This window comes from Cynocephalus volans, chromosome 9, assembly GCF_027409185.1.
Source record: "Cynocephalus volans isolate mCynVol1 chromosome 9, mCynVol1.pri, whole genome shotgun sequence".
Taxonomy (NCBI): Eukaryota; Metazoa; Chordata; class Mammalia; order Dermoptera; family Cynocephalidae; genus Cynocephalus; species Cynocephalus volans.
Window position 1 is genome coordinate 22826866 of NC_084468.1, and position 21598 is coordinate 22848463.

Here is a 21598-nt window from a genome sequence, read left to right on the forward strand (position 1 = left end):
TTTCATGCAGCAGTTTTACAAGAGTTCCTTTTTTATTCCCACATGTTAAAATAATAACAATAAAATTTTAAAAATTGAGTAAAATAAAATTACTGACATAATGACAGTGGCAATTATTATGAGACAATATACTATTCTGATTATGATGTTCAAGGAGGTTATTGGTTAGTCAGCTGTCTTTGACAGAATTAAGTATTTCTTAAGATGGGAATTGTTTGATATCTCACTATTTGTAAATGCTTGAATAGTAGATAGGTTCCAAAGTTGATCTCAGTCCTTAGTCTATTTTGGACAAGGGTGCTAGCCACAAAGGTCATATCTACAAGCTGATGCTTATCATTACACCATCTATGACACAAAGTAATACAGATGCAAAGTGTGAAAACTTCTTGGTAGCCTTCATTTGAAAAAGTGATAAAGGCCATCTGTGGACGAGGTTAATAGTAAAACAGGCAAGAGGAGAAAATGCAGGGATCTTTTTCTGTTTTATTGATTTTCTATATAATTATAGTTATAATTTTAAAAATAAATATGCCAACCAAAATTAAATACCACAGCCTTACTTAAAGACAATTTATTCTTTTTAAATTATCCACATAATTATCTAATTTGATCCATGCAATAAACCTCTAAGGCAGATGGTATTAGCCCATCATAGGAAAACTGAACGTGAATATGGGTAGGAGAATTTCCTAAGAGAAGTAACATTTACTGAGTGCCTACCGTGTACCCACTTATTTCATGTAATATCTCAATTCTCAAAATGATCATATGCAATAGGTTTTATATTCCCCATTTGCAGATGAGGAAAAATAAACTTGCTCAAAGTTGGCCAGCTGGTTAGTGGTAGAGTCCTTAGGACTCAATGGTGGAGCTAGTCCAATGCTCCACCATTCATACCCCAGCTCGTTTTTTGTTTGTTTGTTAGTTTGTTCTTTAACTATGGGTATTTAATATTGGCTTAAAATAGAACCCCAAACCACTGCAATATATGATACATGACAAAGAGGGAAAGTTTAGGAAATCTAAATCTAAATATATTCCTTTATAAACAGATAACTGGAATTTTATGATTCATATGGTGTTGCCATTTCTTGTATGAAGAGGGTTAACTGCCTTTATCTTGTTTATGTTGTAAGAAGAACACAAAATTTATCAATCACACATGGAAACATTTCCTTGCAATTACATCAGCTACAAAACTACTGACATTATTAAATTTGTACACATTCTTCTCACCAAATGTGCATTTGATTCCATTCACATTCCACATTACTAGAGTAAATGGCCTGTTCATTTTCTTGCTTTAGCTTCTTGAACTACTGCACATTAGCAAGCTAAGCAAAGCTTAACATAGGCCTACAAAAATATCAAATTGCCAGGGCCAAAGAATCCTGTGAGAAGTCAAAGATAATTAGACAGAAAGGGTGAATATTTATTTTTGTTTCTCAAGTTCTCCTGAAACCCACTCTGTGACTCATTTTCAGTGTTCTCTTTATTTCTTTTAATTCTGGAGTTGGAGCTTATTTTTCTTACAGAATTGCATAGTCTGATGGAATCCTTCTTGGCATAAAAATCCTTCCTTTTAATCTCCTGTACGTTCTATTAACCTTGATTAACACATAGTAGAAAATGATAGGGATAATGTTATGAACACAAGGGAGGCATTAAGATGAATGAAAAACCACAAGTTAAGAAATGTCTGCAGAGTAACTGACTCCTAATTTCTAATGTGAGTTATCAGTAAGGTTTTTTAGGCACACTGCTGCTGCAAGATCTGATCACATGACACCCTGCTTTATAACCTCAGAGGCTTCCGTTGGCTATCTATTGCAGGTTTCTCAATTTTTTTGGACATATGAGCCTCTTGGAAATTAAATAATAATAGGGGCTGGCCAGTTAGTTCACTTGGTTAGAGCATGGTGCTGGTAACACCAAGATCAAGGGTTCAGATCCCTATACTGTCCAGCCGCCAAAAAAAAAAAAGAAGAAATTTAATAATGATAATATTTTTATTTCTGAGGGGGATATGATAAAGAAATAAATTAACACCAATCTGGATAAAATCATCACCATAATTGGCCATTTTAACATTTAATTTTGAAGCATTAAGGACATTTTGACATGCTTTGCAAGAAATTTGATGAGCTGAATACTAGTTATGGATCTGTTGAATGATAATAATGGTAAAAATCAACAGTACAATAGCAATCATGTTATAGCATTGTTCTGTGTACTTTAAACATAGTAACACTCTGAATCTTCCTGAAAACCCTGTGGATTAAGTGCTATTATCTTCATTTTACAGGTGAAGAATCTGAGACACTGACAGGTTAAATAATTTGTCTAAACTGGAACCCAGGCAGTGTGGCACTAGAGCCTGTGCTCTCTATTATGAAGCTACCTAGTAAAATGTTTTAGTGTGTCATTAATATGAGATTTTGGTATATCTTGATCTTAGAATAAAAGCAATGTTGAAATGTGTCACTGTGTTTAAACCACCGAAGCAAAACGTAATGACCCCCATGGGCCACTAACTGCCTCACATGCCCATTGGATACACATTCAGGGGCTTCCAAACTCATTTCTTCTAGTATTTAAATATGTCGTTTATTGATTTTAAAAAAGAAACAATTTGCCATTACTCCGTTTAATAAGAAACTCCTAGAGAAAGGCTATACTGAACTTTTATAGCAAAGATCCTCAAAGTTTGGTTCATGGACAGTTTGCATCAGAATCCCTGAACAACCTGCTATAAATGCCTGTTCCTTACCTTCAGCCCAGATTTACTCAGTCTTAAGGAGTAAGACTCAGGTGATTTTGATGCCCACTAATTTTTGAAGACCACAGTTCCACCAGGTCCTTCTTATGATCCTGCTTAGGATGCCTGCCCCTCTTCTACAAGCACCAAACCCCTGCCTGGAGTTCCCCTGAACTCAAGGTGCTCTTTCACACCTTAGAGACTGAACAAGCTGTTTCCTGTGGTTGTCATGCTTCCTCCTCCTCTTATTGTCTTCTGAACTCCCACTCCAATAAGAGTCAGCTCAAAAATCATCTCTGCAAAGGCTTTCCTGGCCCGTCAGGCAAGGGTCAGGTATTTCTTTCCTTGCACCCCAATGCTGTTAAACCCATACCTCTATCCTAGCACAGAATTACACTGCAACTGGTCTGTGTACTCTGTTAGCCAGGGAGTCTCCTGGGGTCCAGGTCTTTGCTTTTTCTATCTTTGTAAAACACCAGAGATGATGTCTGACTTGTAGTGGTAGGTACTCTAAACATGCTGTTTGAATGGACCATGAATCAGTTCTGCCATTTTAATTCTACTGAGATGCTAGATCACACACATAATTTCTATTAGAAAATAATTCTACTAAAGTGGAAGGAAATAATTTTACTTGGTGTTTTAGTCTGTTTTGTGTTGCTATAACAGAAATACCTGAGACTGGGTAATTTCTAAAGAACAGAGGTTTATTTGGCTTACGATTCTGGGACACCTGCATCTGACACAGGCCTCAGGCTGCTTCTACTCATGGTGGAAAAGTGGCAGGCAACTGGCAGGTACAAGCAGATCACATGGCAAGAGGAAGCAAGAGAGAGACAAAGAGGTGCCAGGGTGCTATAAACAACAAGCTCTCCCGGGAACTAAGAGAGCGAGAACTCACTCATTACTCCTCCTGCCCCCAGGGAGAGCATTAATCCATTCATAAGGGATCTGCCCCCATGACTTAATCAGTTTCCAACACTGCCACACTGGGGATCAAATTTCCACGAGTTTTGGAGGGGACAACACATCCAAACTCCATTATTTGGACAATTTTTTTTTCTTCTTGCACATTTATTCCTTTTCCTTTATTCCCCTTCCTTACATTTTATATTTTTAGTAGTCAGTACGTGCACATGGTACAAAATTCAAAGTATCCAAGATAGCAGACTGCGAGAAAAGCCACCCCCTCACCTATGCCTCCAACCATTGAATCCCTTACAGGGAGGCAGTCACTATTACAGTTTCTAGTTTGCTTTCTCAGAGCCATTTTAGACACATGCAGGCAAATAAGTATGTACTTATTTATCTATTACTGTTTTTCACCATGATTTTAAAACTTTTTGATACTTCCACATAAGTACATAAAAAGCAGCCTCTGCTTACTAACAGATGCATACTAATTCATTCTATGAATATACCATGATTTTTAAAAATAAGACATCTTTTGCTGGTTGGTTAGCTCACTTGGGAGAGTTTGGTTCTAACACCAACGTCAAGGGTTCAGATCTTCATACAGGCCAGCCGCCAAAAAGAAAAAAAATCTGTTTATTGACCTTTAGGTTGTTACCAGTTTTTTTTTATAACCACCAATGGTGCTGCAATGTATAATTAATTTCACCTGTGTGAGTATACATATTTGTGGGATAAAATTCTAGAAACTGAATTGTAAGATTAACAGATAGTGATAAATTTTGCCAAAATGGTTTCCATAAAGATTACACCCATTTCCACTCCCACTAGCAACTCATGAAAATGCCTGTTTCTTTATATCCTGTTAAAAGTTTCCTGAGATTCTACAATGGAGAGCAAAGGATACTCTTAAAGTATGTGTAGCCTCATGTACTGGTCTAATCCAGAAGCTAGAACTTATTTTGCAGGAAGCCAACACAGGTGGTTTACCCCATAGGTTTTTCCTCTACTCAGGTAGGCTTGTACTGGGATACTCATTGTTGGTCTAACCCCAATATTGTTTTGAACCCTAGAAAGCTTAGTGAGTCTTCAGAATCATTTCTACCTGCCCTAAAGTATAAGACAGCCCATGCATTCTACAAATACTTAAAATGCACCACACATTCTTCTAGTGGCTAAGGCTTGAATAATGAACGATATAGATAAAAATCCCTGCTCTCATTAAGATTACATTGTGATGATAGGAGGCAGACAATAAACACCATATACAAGTATGATATATGATATGCTAATTATAAGTGCTATGGGAAAAATAAAGAAGAAAGGGGGATAAGGAGTATGGGAGTCACTCTTGTGAAGGTGGTCAGGGAAGGCCTCATTGAGGAGGTGACATCTAAGCAAAGACCTGAAAGGAGTGAGGAAATGAGTCATAAGGTAGGTGAGGGTAGAGCATTCCAGGTAGTGGAAAGAACAAAGACCCAGAGTTGAGAGTGTGCCTGGTGTGTCCCAGGAACACCAAGGAAGGCAGCTGGTTAGCTCTCAGTGAGTGAGGGGAAGAAGAGGATGAGATGAGATCAGAGAGGTCAGGGGGGTTTAGCAGCAGGCCAGATTATGTAGGTCCTTACAGTGAAATGGCAAAACCATTGGAGAGTTCTAGAGGATAGTTCAGAATGCTCCATAGAGAACAGAGTGAGGGAAGGCAAGAATGGAAGGTGGACCAGTTAGGAGACTTCCTAAACCAGGTGGGAAATGAGCTGGGTTAGACTGGGCTGGTGGCCCAGGAGGTGTGGAAGGGTTTGGGTTGTGGGTATATTTTGAAGATGGAGCCAGCATGATTTTCTGTCTGATTGGATCTTGTATGTGAGAGAAGAAGGAGGCAAGAACAACTTCAAGGTTCTCTTAAATAAGGGGAAGAATGGAGTTGCCATTTACTGAGATGGGGGAAGGCTGCAGGTGGAGCATGTTTTAGGGTGAAGATGAGGAGCTGTGATTAGACTTGTGGTTACCATGGCTTTCTAATGACACTGGGGCTCTCAGATGACCATGGTTCCAAAGTAGATCAGTTGCTTGGACTAGACCATAACTGAAATACCTTCTCGGGATGAAGGCTCCGAGGAATAACTACCCAAGGGCATTGCCCTCCTCCTGAGCTATCCTGTTTCAAACCAGAATTGCACTGAGATATTGCATTAAATGTTCTTACATTTTCTTTTTATGTGTGAAACATATATAATCAAAGGAATAGGTAAAACTGCACACTCATACACATGCACACCCCTAAAACCCTTGAAAACAACTAAAAAACTCGATTCCTCCTATTAGAGGGCTCACTGTCCTCTAAATATCGAAATTCAATTAAATTTTACGTTTGCTAGGAGGTCAGCAAAACACCCGTTCCTAGACAATGCCAGGTCAGGCTGCTACACAAACCAAACCAGGGCCAATCTGAAATGTGGCTGATTGAAGAATATAATCAAGAACTCATTGGACAAATAATTCAAAAAGAAGGGATGCATTTAACCATAGTCACTAAAGCACCTGATGAAACAATATCTAAAATGGGATGAATATTTCAGCAAAAGCATGAAAAGGTGAAGGAAAGCCATCACATTAATGGGAGGGAAAAAAAAAGAACACACACTGATACACGGGGACTACTTCAGAAGGCTAGGAAGAGATTGGGGGGGAGATGTTTAAAAAAATCGTGTCCCATCAAGAGTTTGGGTCCCCTTACCGAAAAACTGCCAAATAAATAAACTAAACTAAACTAAAAATCGTGTTCTTAAACAGGAGCAGAAAGGCAACAATGCGAGAGCGCATTTGTTCTACCCAACTCACAAGGCCAGCGGGTAGATCAGAAAGAAAACTACCAATTGCTAGAGGAGTAACTAAAGGAATCAGAACTTGTTTTAAAGCAAGTAAAGCAGTGGCCAGACTAGGTGACTCAGAGGCATGACTCAAACCCGACACTGGGGGTTGTCTGTCAGCTCCCGGAGGCGGGGGGCGCTGCGTCTAACACATTTTAGGAAAGTACCAGGCTCATGGAGGGAGACAGTCAACCTCCCCGGGAGATCGGCCCGGAGCTCCTCCTGCCCTACAGCCTGACCTCTTCCTCTCCGCACCGGAGCAGTTTCTAATCTCCTGCCTTCCCGGTCCTCCTTTAGCGGCTCCCCCAACCCCTTTTCTTTCGCCCAGCGTCCCCGAGAGTGTGCGTGCGTGTGCGAGGCGTCGGGTCTCCTCCCCGCCGCCCTCCTCCCGGTGCTCCCCGCCACGCGCCCACCGGCCCCGCCTCCGCGGCGAGCCGCTCCCTTCCCACCCCGCCCGCGCCAGCCGCCCGGGCACGCGCGGCACGAACAGCGCCCGAAGCTGCACCAGGCAAACACCTGTCCCCCTCGGCCTCGCGAGATCTGGGGCAAAAGCATAGGCAAGCGGGGATGTGTTCTCGCGAGGTTTAGGAAATTTCCCACGGCCGTGTTGTGTCTGAGGCGAGTAGTGGAAGGCGGTGGGAAGGAGGTGTAGCGTGAGACTGGGCTGCCCGCATTGGACACATGCGCAGTGCCGCTCGCGCGTGCCGCGCCGATCCTGCAGCGCCTTCAGCAGGTTTTGAGTGGCGGATTCCAGTTGTCCGGGTTTTGGGGCTCCCTGCGGGAGGCAGTACTGGATCTGGGAATCTCTAGGAAAGGAAAGGGAGAGAGAAGGGGGGGGGTCACAGGTAGGGAGGAGGGGTTGGGGTTCGGGCCCTGCACCTTGCTATTTAATTCCCAGACGGGCCCCGTTTGCTGGGGGCTTCCAGGCTTAGACCGCCTGAAGTACGTTTCGGGCAGCGAGCAGCGCTATGCCTCGACTATGGTAGGCCCACGGGAGGATCGGTTCCCTGTGCAGAGTCGGCCCCCACGTACACCTAGGCTTACACACGGCTGGCGGCTGCGATGAGGTCCTCGCAGCAGACAGCTCGCTGCACCGAGCGGCCGGAGGTTTGAGCGGGGCCTCTGGCCTGAGTCGGGGCTGGGGAAGTGTGGCTTTCAATTCCAACGCAGTTTTTACTTCTGGAGAAAACTATTCGGCGCTCTGGCCTGTGTATGCGAGGTGACATTAGGGGTGTCTTTGCTAGAGACTTGGCCTGACCTCATTTTGCAGTCAAGGAGAAGAAAGCTAAGGCGACAGAGCTTAAGTGCCAACCTTTCCCGTTGACAGAGCTCTGGAAGGGCCGGGCCACGCTGAATCATGTCTGTCTCCCCACTAGCCTGGGCGTCTGTGAAGGAAGATAGTTCCTGGTATGTCACTAGCCCGAAGCCCGGCATCTCTGCAGCTCCTGCACCTCACGCCGAGATTAGCACAAAGGAGGCGTCCAATGAACGTCTGAATGAATGAAAAGGGCTGGGAACCCAGAGAGAGCGGGAAGCCACTTGGAAAACACCCACTTGAGGAGGTGTTTCATCTAGGCCTGTGAAACGCGGCCGATTTTCCCAGGACCCCTCCTCCCTTCCCCTCGCCCCGCCTCCTGACCCCTCCATTCTTCGTCCCCGTAGTAATCCCCTCCGGTTTTCCTCAGTCTCCACGTACGTCCCTCAGGGCGCGTCCCAAAACCCGGATAACCGGAGCGCTCCCCATGGACCACAAGGAGGGCTCGCCCGCGGAGCAGCCGCCTGCGCATGCTCCAACGCATGGGTAGGTTTCCAGGGAAGGCCGTGAGCAGGATCCCCTGGTCCGCGGGCGGCGCGAGGCGTCTGGCTCTTCGTGGCGGCTGCGAGGAGAAAGGGACCGCGGGGGCTGGGTGGAATCGAGGAGTGAGGAAAAAGGGAAGGGGCGGGGGAGAGGGACCAGGGACGGCGTCGGGGGGAATCTCGCGAGGGTTGGAGTTTTGGCGAGAGTTTGTGGAAGATGGCGCCTGTTGTGACAGGGTAAGTCTGGGGGAATCGGAGCGCTGGGAACCGGGAAAGTTGCGGGCGTCTGGCAGCCCCGCTGCGGGCGGCGGGTTTGGGGGCCGCGGCGCGCTTGGCGTCCAGGACCCGCGGGGGCGGGCGTCGCGTACGCCGAGCGCGGCGGCGAGTGGCCGTGCGCTGCCCGCTCTGCGCCGCGGTGGCTCGGGCTGCGGCGCGCGAGGGCTGGCGACGGCGAGGCCGGCGGGTGCGGGCGTGAGTGCGGCTGGGCGCGCGGGGCTCGAGGGCGCCGTGCCTGCCGCGCTCCCTGCCTTGGGGCCCCGCGCAGCTTTGTTCCTCGCGGCCGTCGGCGCCTCCTCGTCCCGCCGGTGCCCCCGGTCCCAGGCGCTTTGTCTTCTCCCGCTGCCCCCCGCGACTCTCTACCCCCGGCCCTTTGTTTCGCCGCCTTGGGCGCTTTGTCCGACCCGTCGCGCCCCGCATCCTTTCTCCATCTCCTCCCCTCCGCTGTCCTTCCTCCCGGGCCCCTTTGTTGTGCCCTTCTTTTCTCGTTAACCCAGTAACCTGCCACAACCCAGGCACCAGATTCCTGTCTTAATTTTCCTTCCATTGTCTTTTTCATGCGTTTCCCCTGTCACCTTTCTGTTTGGTTCTTCGTCACCCCTAGTGGCTTTGTCTCCCCCATGCAGTGGCTTGTTCTCCCAGCACCGTGCCCCCACCCCGCATCATTAGTTGATTTCCCCACTGCCCGCCGTGTATGTCTTCTGAACTGTCTAAGCCCCGGGGACTCCATCTGGTGCTTCTAAGTGCAGACAGACTCCACGGTTTGCTGTTGTTTTGTGGGTCTGAGAGATGCACGGGGATACTCAGTTTCCTCCTCCTCACCCCTTCTGTGCACCCCTTTCTCTCGGGATTCCATGTACCCCCTCCTTTCGTACCCCTTTCTCTGGGGATTAAAGCGTTTCCAGTTTTCCTCGCAGTCTCTTTAGGCCCGTGGTTGTTTTGCTTGGAAACAGTAGCCCTGGAAAAGGATCTATCTGGTCTCTTGGTGGTTATTGCGCCCCCGCCTCCCTCCATGGTTTCTGACGGCCTAGGCCAAGGGCAGCTGTCGTAGCTTTGCGTCTGGGTTACCTGAGGATGGGTGGAGGATATCGTAGGACGGTTAGGAGGCGCGATGTATTTTTTTTTTCCCCCTGTTGGTGTTTGAGAATAGTTTCAGATATCCACCATGGTTATTCATCTGGTGTGTGAGTAGGAGTTTAGTGCATTTTGATGTTAAAAACTTTTGAATGTTGGGATGGAGAATTTCATCATTTTCTAGAATCTAGATCTAGACTTTAGTTATTTTGCCAATAACTCCTGCTTCGTAAGGAAAAGATTAGTTATCTGCTTGGGAATTTCGATATAAATATTTTAGTTTTTCTTTACTGTTAGGGAGTTTGCAGTTTGTGCGTTTTGCTCTGTAGATGCATGACAATCGTTTCTCATCATTGAGGTTGAAATGAGAAAAGCGCCGAAGAGTGCAGTTTCTGGTTGATGTATACTACTTTTAGGATCTTTGTGGCATAATTAATCAAATACAGTTAAAACACATAAGTAATCTTTTGTGAGATTATCTTAAATACACTTTCTAATGTTAAAGGACTATTAAATTGTCCGGAGTTCTTATTGTTATGGTAATATGAAAGCTTTGGGGTTGTTTGTGGGGGTGTGTGCTGTATTTTAATAGCCTGAATTATTCTGGTGCTAAGAATAATAAGTATGAGATTTACCAGGATTATTACACTGAGTATATATTTTCAGGAGTTTGTTTTTTCCTACTAGTTGATCACTACTTTTAAAAGATATATTACCTATAAAATCATTTGGATTGTCATTTCGTTTATAAACTTAAGTTCCACATAAAGTGCTACTGATAGAGGATATACAAGATCCAATATAAGGAATGTTGGTGCATTGGAAAGGATTTTTTTTTTAGGCTGTGACTAAAATTAACTTAAATTTTAATTAACATAAAACCATGGTTTCATGGTTGATACATGAAGTTTTTGTGAAAATTTTTAGTCTGGGTTCCATGAGTGGGTTTTGCCAGTGATCCCTTGTCTCCTTTATTTGTTCTTAACACAGTACACAATTCTTTTGAAGATAAAGTCTTGCATACTGGCTCTGACTGTAAGCAAAGTGTAGATACTGTGTAATAATGGAAGGTATTTTGCCCAAAGTTGTACATATAAAAATGATGATGCAGACAACCATAAAAGCACGTTTACAGTTTGAATTGCGTTTTTTGTTTCTAAATTGTGTAAGGCCTTTATTTCGTGACCATATAAAACAGTGCCTTTAAGTAAATAATATCTAACAGCAGCATACTTAGAAATATATAGGATAAGTTGTAGATGGGAAACTTTAATTCTGAGTATTGACTATTAAAGCTTTAAATTTATTATCCAGTATCCATGCATACTGTAGATGGGTCTATGGAGAGTTGTATTTTCAGGAAAAAATATGAGAGGCTTGCAGTATTTTCAAGTCTGTTCTAATATGTTTCTAGGCATTAGATTTTAAGCCGTTAGGTTTGTTAAAAAGTTACCTATGGCCTAAACCAGCAGATTTCTATCAATGTCTTTTAAGTGGGAAAGATAAAAATTGTTTTGGAGAAAAGCCACTCTTGCCAGATGTAAATGACTAAATAATCTTTGGCACCCTGGGTGGGTAAGACATTAGGAAAAAATTGTTTCGTTTGAAAGTTCTTGCAAATCTTAATTCTGATGTTCAATCATTTTTATAAATAAGACCCAGGACTTGGCTTTAAAACATTATATTTCATTTTTCTTCCTCCTAGTACTAAATTTCATGTTATTTCAACTAGGGGCAGTATTTTCTCATGGATTGACTAAAAGTTGTTATTTTTGGCATCTGGCTTTGTGATTATTTCCAAGTTACTCTACTTCCCCTGGGCCGGTTTCCCAACTATGTAGTAAAATGGGAATTGTAATAGCTTGCCACATCTGCATAGGATTGCTGTGCTTAAGATTTGTAGAGAGCATCCTTGGATGAAAGGTGTGGTTAAGGTCTAGGAATTGTTACTGAAATAAGTTAATGTGAAGTAGGTCATAATTTATAGGAAGTCAAGTAGGAGGTTGTGAACTAAGTTTTTGGCAAGTCACAGTAGTGAGGTGAACAAACCCCAAATATGTATTATAGTTTGGGGAATAAAACAGATATATTTTCTTCCCTATAAACTTAGAGGGAAAAGAACAAATAAAACAAATTACAGGGTGATGGGGGTGGGGGTGGGGTGTGTGTGAGTGTGTGTGTGTGTTGTGTAAGAGACTGAAGATCTGTCAAACTCAAATGTAATAACACATTGTAAAATTATAGGATGCTTTTTCTCTATTGGTTTCTACATGTAGTAATATTTAAAAAAATGGGAGCACAAAATGTTTTCACTGGACTCTAAGCCAAGTCTGTTAATAGTAATGACTAATTTTAAATATGCCTTAAGTTTTTTAATGCTTTGTCATTTGCTTTCAAGAATATTTTCTAACAACCAGAACTGTAATTTTAGACTGGACTCTTGGCCTTAGGAAAGTGTTTTGCATTTGGGAGACAGTCTAGATATTTATTGAACGAATGAAACCTGTTGCTCCTCTATTTATGGAAGATGATATCATGTCGTATATGGTTCTCCAAACCAAGATTCATGATTCCTCTCTCACTAACCCTTTACATTTAATCACTAAGAACTGATAATTTTACCTCCTAAAAAATCTCTTGAGTGTGATATCTTCATCCTCATGGCTACAGTTCATGCTTTCATCATTTATCACCTGGACTACTGCAAACATAGACAGCCTCTTTCTGCTTCTAGACTCTCCCCCTTTATTTAGCTTCCATATAGCCTCAGAGCGGTCTTTTTTGAAGAGCAAATCTGTCACTTCACTCCTTAGTCTAAAAACCTTTCAATGGCTCCCCCTAGCAGCCTTCATTCAGAGAGGCAGCAGAGAGGAGGGTTGTGAGCTCACATTTAAAAAAATTTAATCTGGACTGGGTTCAAATTTTGTCTCTGCCACTTAAAACCTCTGTAAAGTTGACAAGTTAACCTCTCCTCGTCTCTTTCATCAATTGTAAGATATCAGAGGGAGGTTGTGAGGATTAAATGAGATAATGCATGAAAGCATTTAGTAAAATTCCTGGCACATAGCAAGTGTTCAGGATATTAGCTAGCATGGCATATGAGTCCTCCATAACTATTTCATTTATCTCTTCTCCAGCTGAATTGTTTGCCTTTTCTTCCCGCTTCATATTCTGTGCTCTAGCCATTTTTAAGAGTTTGGAGTTCCCTGGGTGGGCCTGGCACTTTAATACCTCTTTGTGCATGAAAAGTATTGGCCCTTAGTAGGTTATTATTCAAGACTAAGGTCAGGGGATATTCTAATGGGATCTAGTAGGTTAGGCTTGCTGCCCTTGCTGTGTGTTATTAAGTACATAGTTCTCTTGGAAGTGTGATGCTAAATCGTCATGATCTATCATACTCAAATTCAGTTACTTGATGGCAGATGATATTTTCTTCTTAATCATTTATATGTTCTTAGAAGAATGCCCAGCATATCATGGGAACTAAGCAAAAAGATTTTTTTTTGAACAGAGGACTTAACAGTACTTTGAAACCTTTATGCAACATGGTTTATGTAGACAGAATTTTGTGTATACATATATTTATATTTGACTTTGATTCTGTAGGGAATAATTGCTAAAGTACCCAGAGGAATTTATATTTTCAGCCAGAGGCAGTCTCATAGCCCGGAGAACAACATTTAGAAAGGCTTTTAGGCAAAAGTTCCTTTTGGATTATTAGAAAGTTTTACATTATATTGCTTGTACAAAACTGACAAACTTAAATTTAACATTTTTTAAAATATGGTTGGCTGTTAAGTGTTTCTCAAAAAGTTCCATTATTTTTAAATGTTTTAAATACTTACATGCATAAGGATGTACATTAAACCCTAGGACACTAAAGACCGCTTTTTTTGGTTCCATACCATAAAACAAATAATAAGTGGATAATCTACAGGGAAACTCAGATCTCATGGACAGATTACAGTACTAATAGGTAATTTCTCCAAGCTTCAGGTTCTACCTCTATAAAATAGGGAATAATGCTTTACTTGTTTTTATCTGCTAGGCACATTGCAACTGTCAAGTAAGGTAAATTATAATTATAAAGGTCAAATAAAAAATGTATGTGTAAGTGATTTGTAAATAGAAAAGCACTCTATACAAATATGTTAATTATTTTAAGTTTCTTCTGGTAACTTTTCACAGGCATGGTTCAAGATGAGCTTTTTGCACTGCAACCTGTGGTTTGTGGGTCATGTTTTAGGAAGGCAGCAGTGTATTTAGTGCAGAGGACCATAACCGTTGAAATATATGCTTTGGCATTTTGAGCAGACATATTTGGTAAATTACTTCTTGATCACGGATGTTGTCATTGAGTCACCCTCAACTTTTTGGGGGTCTACTTCTTACTACTGTCTTCTCTGCTTGGACAACTGTAACAGTGTAGGAATGTTGAATGCCCAGCTGCTACCTTCTTTCAGACACCCTGCCCACAGTTCTGGATGCCTTTTAGGTCTGGCACAACATCATGGTGTTGCTTTTGCCTCATTAGGCTTGCTTCTCTGCTTCAGGGAATGAAATGATATCCTAACAGTCTAAAAAGGGTAATGTATTGCCCTAACATATCATACTTACTGGGGGGGGGGAGGGTCAGGAGAAACAAGCATCAGAGGCACTTTAAGTGGTAGTAATTACCCGTCTATAATATCTGTATACTGTATACATTTGTTGTGTTGAGACAGTGCCCAGGGTTAAGCACGACAGCTTTTCAGTCAGATTAGTGAGGTTTATGGCAGTCTTGGGAAGTATCTACATGGTTTTAAGCTTACAGAAAAGAGGCAGGTCCGAGTGCAATGGTGTTTACAATTAATTGATCACAACCAGTTACAGATTTCTTTGTTCCTTCTCCACTCCCATGCTTCACTTGACTTGCCTTTTTTAAAAAAAGAAAACACTCCTTCTTAGGCATCCTAAGTTGCAAAAGCCTTGCGGTGAAAGTGCAGCACCTGTTTGATGTGAGGTGGAATACACTAGAAAATCAGGTTGACACTTGCTTTTTTAATTCCTCTCCTATAATTTTTTTTCTATATTCAGTAGTCTTTTTTTTTTTTTTGTCCTTTTCATGACCGGCACTCAGCCAGTGAGTGCACCGGCCAGTTCTATATAGGATCCGAACCCGCGGCGGGAGCGTCGCAGCGCCGCACTCTACCAAGTGCGCCACGGGCTCGGCCCTATATTCGGTAGTCTTAACTTGGCCTTGCAGCTAATGTTTATTGTGCATTCTTCATTAGGTCATAATCAGAATTGTAAGTGAATAAGAATAGTTTCTCTTAAAAGTGTATAAAACCAGGAAAAATATTTATACTCTATAAAACCATGTTCTTTTTTATAAGTATATGGTAAAGATTGTTACAGAAGTGCAATATTGTCTTATGAAATATAGAACCGATGTTGTAGTTTTTTAAAAAAATATTATAAACAACTTATTTTGGATATAGCCTAATTTGCTCCAGAACATACTAGCTTTAGACTGACTTACATTACTGGAGCAAAGATATTTGTTCTCTTTTTGGAAAACTGCAGCCCCACTAGGATATTGCCAACATACTTTTTCAAATAATTTTTTGGTTTGAGTGTGAGAAAAATTTTTTGTGAAAAATATTATATAGTTCTGTACAAAGCTATTCTGTATACCTACTAGAGTAAGCAGAAACATTGAGATTTCAAAACATGAGGGAAGGATTAAGAAAAATGAGTATAATTGTGTTTTAGTAGCTCTCCTTTTAGTATTGTTTTATTAAACAATATTTATTAAAAAGATAATTGTTAAGCACTTGTTAAGTACAAGATACTGCTATGTGCTGGTCCTATAAAGATGGCTAAGAAATGGTTTGGTGAAGCTCATAATTTAGTGGAAAGTACACAGATGATTATAGTGTAAGGGAGATTATGGTAAGAGCTGTGACAGATGTATAGTGGTGGTGGGAACACAGGTGTGAATGATTATCTCCAATTGGAGGGGAGTTTATAGAAAAGGTGAGAGTTGATAGAGAGTGGTAGGAAATTAAATGAGAAAAGTGGTTGTAGGGTCTCTTGGAGGACCTTGAGTGCTAAGCTAAGTATTTGAATATCAGTCAGGGATGCAGAGGATAGGGGTAGGAGGCATTGAAGGTTTTAGATGAAATGAGGCTGGATGTCAGCAGTGTAAAATAGATTGGAATTGGTGGAGACCATGAGAGGAGTATAATCAAGGTCTGATCTAGTGTTAGGCTTGGGAATGGAAAGGCAAAGCAGCTCTTTTTGAGACAGGGTAGTATAGGAAGCTTTGAAACCAGTGTATTACCTGTCACTAAAATAGGTCTGTGGCTGTGAGCATGTTACTTAATCTGTTTTTTCCCTTCTCTAAAAAACTGGGAGAAAATTGGGCTGGCCAGTTACTCACTTGGTTAGAGCATGGTTTTATAATACCAAGGTCAAGTGTCCAGATCCCCTTACTGTCCAGAAGCCAAAACAAACAAACAAAAAATAAAAAATGGGAGAAAATAATACTTCGTGGTATTGATGTGAAGATTAAGTAAGATTAGGGATATAAAATGCCTAGCTCAGTTCTGGGAGTAATAGGTGCTCAATAAATAGATTCTCCTTCCCTCCTTTTCTGAAGCATAGGAACTTAAAGGATAAGATTGGGGGATGGGTGCACAAAAGGGAAGGTGGGGGAAAAAAATCCGGAACAATTGAAACGTGGGTGATGGATAATTAGAAATGGAAAATTCTGAGTGAGGTGAACGGTTTTAAGAGAACCTACTTAACGAAGTGTTTTGTTTAATAAATGCTGAATACTTATTTTTGCATCCCTCTGCTGTAACACTTAACATTGTTCTGCAATTATATAAATTTATTTGTATTGATTATTTATCTAATCTGTCAGTGAGCTCCATAAGGACAGAAGCAATACTTATTTGCATAATTATGGAGCAGCTGCCATTTGCCATAATGTTACCTGCTGGATGAATGAAATATGACTTGAATCGATTTAATAATATATAACACTTACCACTAGGTGGCGTGTAGTCTAAGTGATGAGGCTGACATCAGCACAGATTGGTTTTTCTGCCTAGAAGTCATGTAGAAACTGACCCCTATATCATATTCACCTTTCTGCCTTTTCTGGACTATACTTTTTGAAGTGGAATGTGAAATATATATTAAATAGAAAACTCTTATAAAGTGTTGAAAAACATAAAAGTATAGTGGCATTAGAATATGTCCTGTACAAAGAAGCTGAAGTTAGGCACACTTGACCAAGTTTCACTGTCTCTGTGCTTTGAAGCTTGGTAGTTTGGTTTTAGGCAGCGTTTTTTGTTGTTAAGACTATGGACTGCTTTAAAGGACTGTGGGAATTTGTTTCTTAGATGATTTGATGAAAGATGATCAAAAGTGTGGTCTGTACTGATGATGCTGGACTATGATTCTGTGTTCTCTTATTTACATTGTACTCTCCCTGTTATGGAGCAACATACCATAGAATGGTAACTACATCCTGTATGACATGTATTTTTTATATATATATTATTAAATCCATTAAATTCAGGAAATTTCAGAGCCAGAAAAGACCTTACTAATCGTATGTTCTAAAGTACCCACTCATTTTAAACATAGGTACAGATATTTTAGATAATTTACAGCTAACGGCTGAGACACATTCAACAACTGAGCTAGTTCTTGGTTTGTTTAGGGGGTAGGGAGGCTTATGCTGGTGTTTTAACTTTTTTCTATTTATACTACTCTGCTGCCTTTTAATGTTACATGTACTTTTTTTAAAAAAATAGCCCTTTTTCCTGTATGTGTGGACTTAGACCAAGAGTGCAAATCTCTTAGCTCCCAAAGCCTGGTGATGGAGTGCTGCTGCCAGTGTTGCTTCATAAATGATCAACTCAGAGGCTGCCTATTCTTTCCTCCTTTGCTGTTTTCCTATTCTTGATGCTGCTTATGATCTTTAGCTATATTTCTTTTTTTAAAAAAATATTTTATTGAAACATAATTGATTGTATATGTCTGTGGGGAACAGCGTTAAATATCAATACCTGTGTGCAATATGTGATGCTCAAATTAGGGTAATTAGTATATTCAACATTACACACATATAATCATTTTTTGTGGCCCTTTTTTATCTTGTATTTCTTTTTTTTTTTTTTTTGTCTATTTTAGTGACCGGTAAGGGGATCGCAACCCTTGGCTCGGTGTCGTCTGCACTGCGCTCAGCCATCCCTATATAGGATCCGAACCCGCAGTGGGAGCACCTCCAGTGCTCCCAAGCGCTGCACTCTCCCGAGTGCGCCACAGGGCCGGCCCTTATCTTGTATTTCTAACTGACCAGGGTGACCTCTTTAGGAACACAGTTGTCTTCACTGCACAACTCCTCACCTACTCTGTTTTAGTTGCTCCTACTCAAGAACTGCTGTGTGCAGTTACCCCTGGCTCCCTCCTGTCTCTGCCTCTTATCTCTCTAACTTTTTAGTTCTGCCATTTGCAGAACTGCAGTTGTAGCTGGGTATTTCAAGAGCCTCTGAAAGAGAAGATGGAAAGACAGGGGAGAGTGAAAAGAGAGATGATTGTCATAAAGGGCCACAACTTAAAATTTTATGCTGAAAGATGTTCTAGTTTATGAACTTGATGATGTACATGCAGTGATTTTTCTAGTGTGCAAGGGTACTTCAAAAAGTTCATGGAAAAATAGAATTGAAATATAATATGAATCTCTCCATGAACTTTCTGAAGTACCCTTGTACATGCTAAGACAGTATCACTGTCTTGACTGCATATAATTCACTAAATCTGTGCTGTCATTTCTGCTTATTCACATGGCAAGGAAGTGAATTAAATCCATTTCAGCATTCCAAAGATGATGATGGTAGTATTTGGTAATTTACTTACAGCTTATGATAATAAATGTCATTATGTGATTAAATGGATACTACTAGCTGGCTGGTTTGTTCATTTGGTTAGAGCATGGTGCTGATAACACCAAGGACCAGGGTTCGATCCCTATACTAACCAGTAAAAGGAAAAAAAAAAAAGAAAGAAAGGATAGTACTAAATTAGTGGGAGTTGCTGTCTCACTATTGTACTGTTTTTTAAAGAAGCAAAATTCCATTTACACTTGATTGGATTAGGCTTTGAACCAAAGGTTCTCTGAAGTAGTGTAATTTTTTTTTTTTTTTTTTGGTGGCTGGCTTGTATGGGGATCCAAATGCTTGACCTTGGTGTTACAACACTGTACTCTAACCAGCTGAGCTAATGGGACAGCTCAATTTATCTTTAAATAAAATTTTCTGTATAATTTTTGAAATAATAATCTTGTTAGGCACTCCTGGGATGTTGCTCCATCATTTAACCTTCCTTTTCTGCTTTGTATTTTCACTTTTTTCCTAATATTCCTTTTTTGCTTAAAGACCAATTCTCATTTCTTTTAATTATCTTGTATATACACTGTATGACCTTGGGCAAGTTATTTAATTGTATTGTAACTTATGTTTCCCTATTTGTAAAATGGACAGCATACCTCAGAGTTCTTGTGAGGATGAAATGTATGCATGCAAAGGGACTGCAAAACCAGGCCTGCTTTGTAAGAATTGTTTAATGTCCATTTCCTTTCTTACCTCTCGTTCAAGCTAGTGCTATATTTTACCACTTAACCTGGTCATTTTTATTTTTCTTTGGGTCACATGTTAAAATCTGGTTTTTAACTTAAGCTATCAGTATATAACTTCCTTTCATCGGATCCCCAAACCTCTTTTCAGTCATCAGTCTGTTTCATTTTTCTGTATCCTTTGTTTTTGTTGATCACAATGTCTTCATTCTTGACTAACAAGATAGCATCTCTACCTATTGAACATTCCATCTTTTCTTTGCTACTTTGTCCATTGTTAAATATTGTGGTTTGCAATTTTGTGTTCCTCTCCTTGTCTTTATTCTTTTACTTTATATCATTAACTCAGATGTTTAGATTCGTATTTCTAAAACTCCTATTGGTTGCTCTGCAGGCCTACTGAACTTGGTTTTTCCAAAACAACTTGTTTTCACCACCTAATTCTTGTTGTACCATCTTATAAAATAGGCTTGATATCTGTTAATAGTGCCATTGTCCATCTAGTTGCCACAGGTAAACATTAACTTCAGTACTTTCCTCATTTGCTCCCATTCTCATTTTTTCTTGTTTTGTTGATAACCAAGTCTTTTCTTTTTGTTTCCAGATATCTCTTATCAATATTCTGGGCACTTATCTCTTTGCTCACTGGAATCACCTTATTCTACAGGCCTGCTTTATCTCATAGTTGGACTATTGTTATGGACTTCTCAGTGCCCTCCCCCCATTGCTTTTTTTTTCTTTAGTCTGTGGCTGTTGATGGTTTGTCCCACCTGTTAGTATTTTGGGATTTGTAGGGATACCTGGTGACCTAATTTTGTTGTAAATGGTGTCCATGGATTTTGATTTTGTTGTGCAGTTGCTGCTCTATCTTTTGTGTAGGAAAGATTGAAAAACTGCATTGCTGCCATTGCCATCCTAAACTCCTGAGTTTTACAAAAAGTATCATCGACCAAATACATATTATGATGGTCCCCAACTTACGATATGTATTTAGTAGAGACTGTATTTCGAGTATCCAAACAACCATTGTGTTTTTCACTTTCAATACAGTGCTCAATAAATTACATGAGATGTTCAGTGCTTAATTATAAAATAGGTTTTGTGGTAGATGATTTTGCCCAACTGTAGGCTAATGTAGTGTTCTGAACACATTTAAGGTAAGCTAGGCTAAGCTCTGATGTTCAATTTATGATATTTTCAACTTATGATGGGGCTAAGTCCTCATAAACTGGGTTTACAAAGACTCTCAGCCTGGGCTTATCAGGACTTAGGCCCATCATAAGTTGAAGAACATCTGTAGTTGTAAACTAAATTGATATAAAATGGGTGATAGTTCTTCTACACACCGAAACTCCAACCCCCAGAGATATGCACTGTTTACAGTGGGGAGTGAGTTTCCTTCCAAACTCGAAATTAATTCTTGCCATGCTCATCTCTGTTTCTCAGGCATTAAGAAAGGAAGAGTCAAGTTCACTGTTTTTATGAAAGAGTCTTTAGAAATCTAAGTAAATTTTTGCTTTTTCTAACATCAAATGATAGAATCGACACCTTTAGTATTGACTGTGGGTAGTTTTTGTTCTTCAGGATGCTATGCATACTTTTTCACTTTATAAAAAGTAACAAAAAGGAGAAAAATCAAAATCCTACCAAATTAAATACAACTAACATTTTAATGTATATTTATCCTTTCAGACTTTTCTTTTTTACAAAATGTTTTATCACCACCCCAGAAAGTAATATGTAAATATATTATAAAAAAGGCCAAAAGCCATACAGTGAATGAGGAGTGGTGCCTCCTTGCTCTGTCCCAGAGATCATCTTTGTTTACAGTTTGATGTATAGCATCCTTCCTGACTTCTATAGAATGCATATACATGCATACTTGTATGTAATCTTTTTTTATTCTTCCTGTTCTCCTGTCTGTCCTTCCTCCTGTTGATCCTCCCTTCTAGTATAAATTGGGCCATACCAATTTAACAGCTATTGTTCTTCAACTTGCTTGGGTCATTAAACAGTATTTCTTCTGTAGCTCTGGGTGTCAGTAGGTGTCGTTCCTGTTATTCTTAATGCCTGCTTTGAGGTTGTTTCCAACTTTTTTTAATGTTGCTGCCACAAACACATGTGTGTTTTTGAAGATATCTAAAATCTGGATACCTTTAAGTGGAATCACTTTTTTTCCATTCATTTTTTGGTCATTTGTATTTTCCTTGTGAATTATGTACATATAACTCATTATGCATTTTTTGTTGAAATATGTCTTTTCTCATTTTTATGAGTTAA

General features: G+C 40.5%; 1 protein-coding gene across 1 annotated transcript in view; it reads left to right on the forward strand.

Moving 5' to 3' along the window:
- The first annotated feature begins 8502 nt into the window (after nucleotides 1-8502).
- Nucleotides 8503-21598, forward strand: part of RBPJ (recombination signal binding protein for immunoglobulin kappa J region) — a 97886-nt gene continuing 84790 nt past the window's right edge. Inside the window, exon 1 of the mRNA XM_063107849.1 lies at nucleotides 8503-8574. Within this exon, the coding sequence (XP_062963919.1) occupies nucleotides 8555-8574 (20 nt within the window). The 5' untranslated portion in view covers nucleotides 8503-8554. The remainder of the gene's footprint in view (nucleotides 8575-21598) is intronic.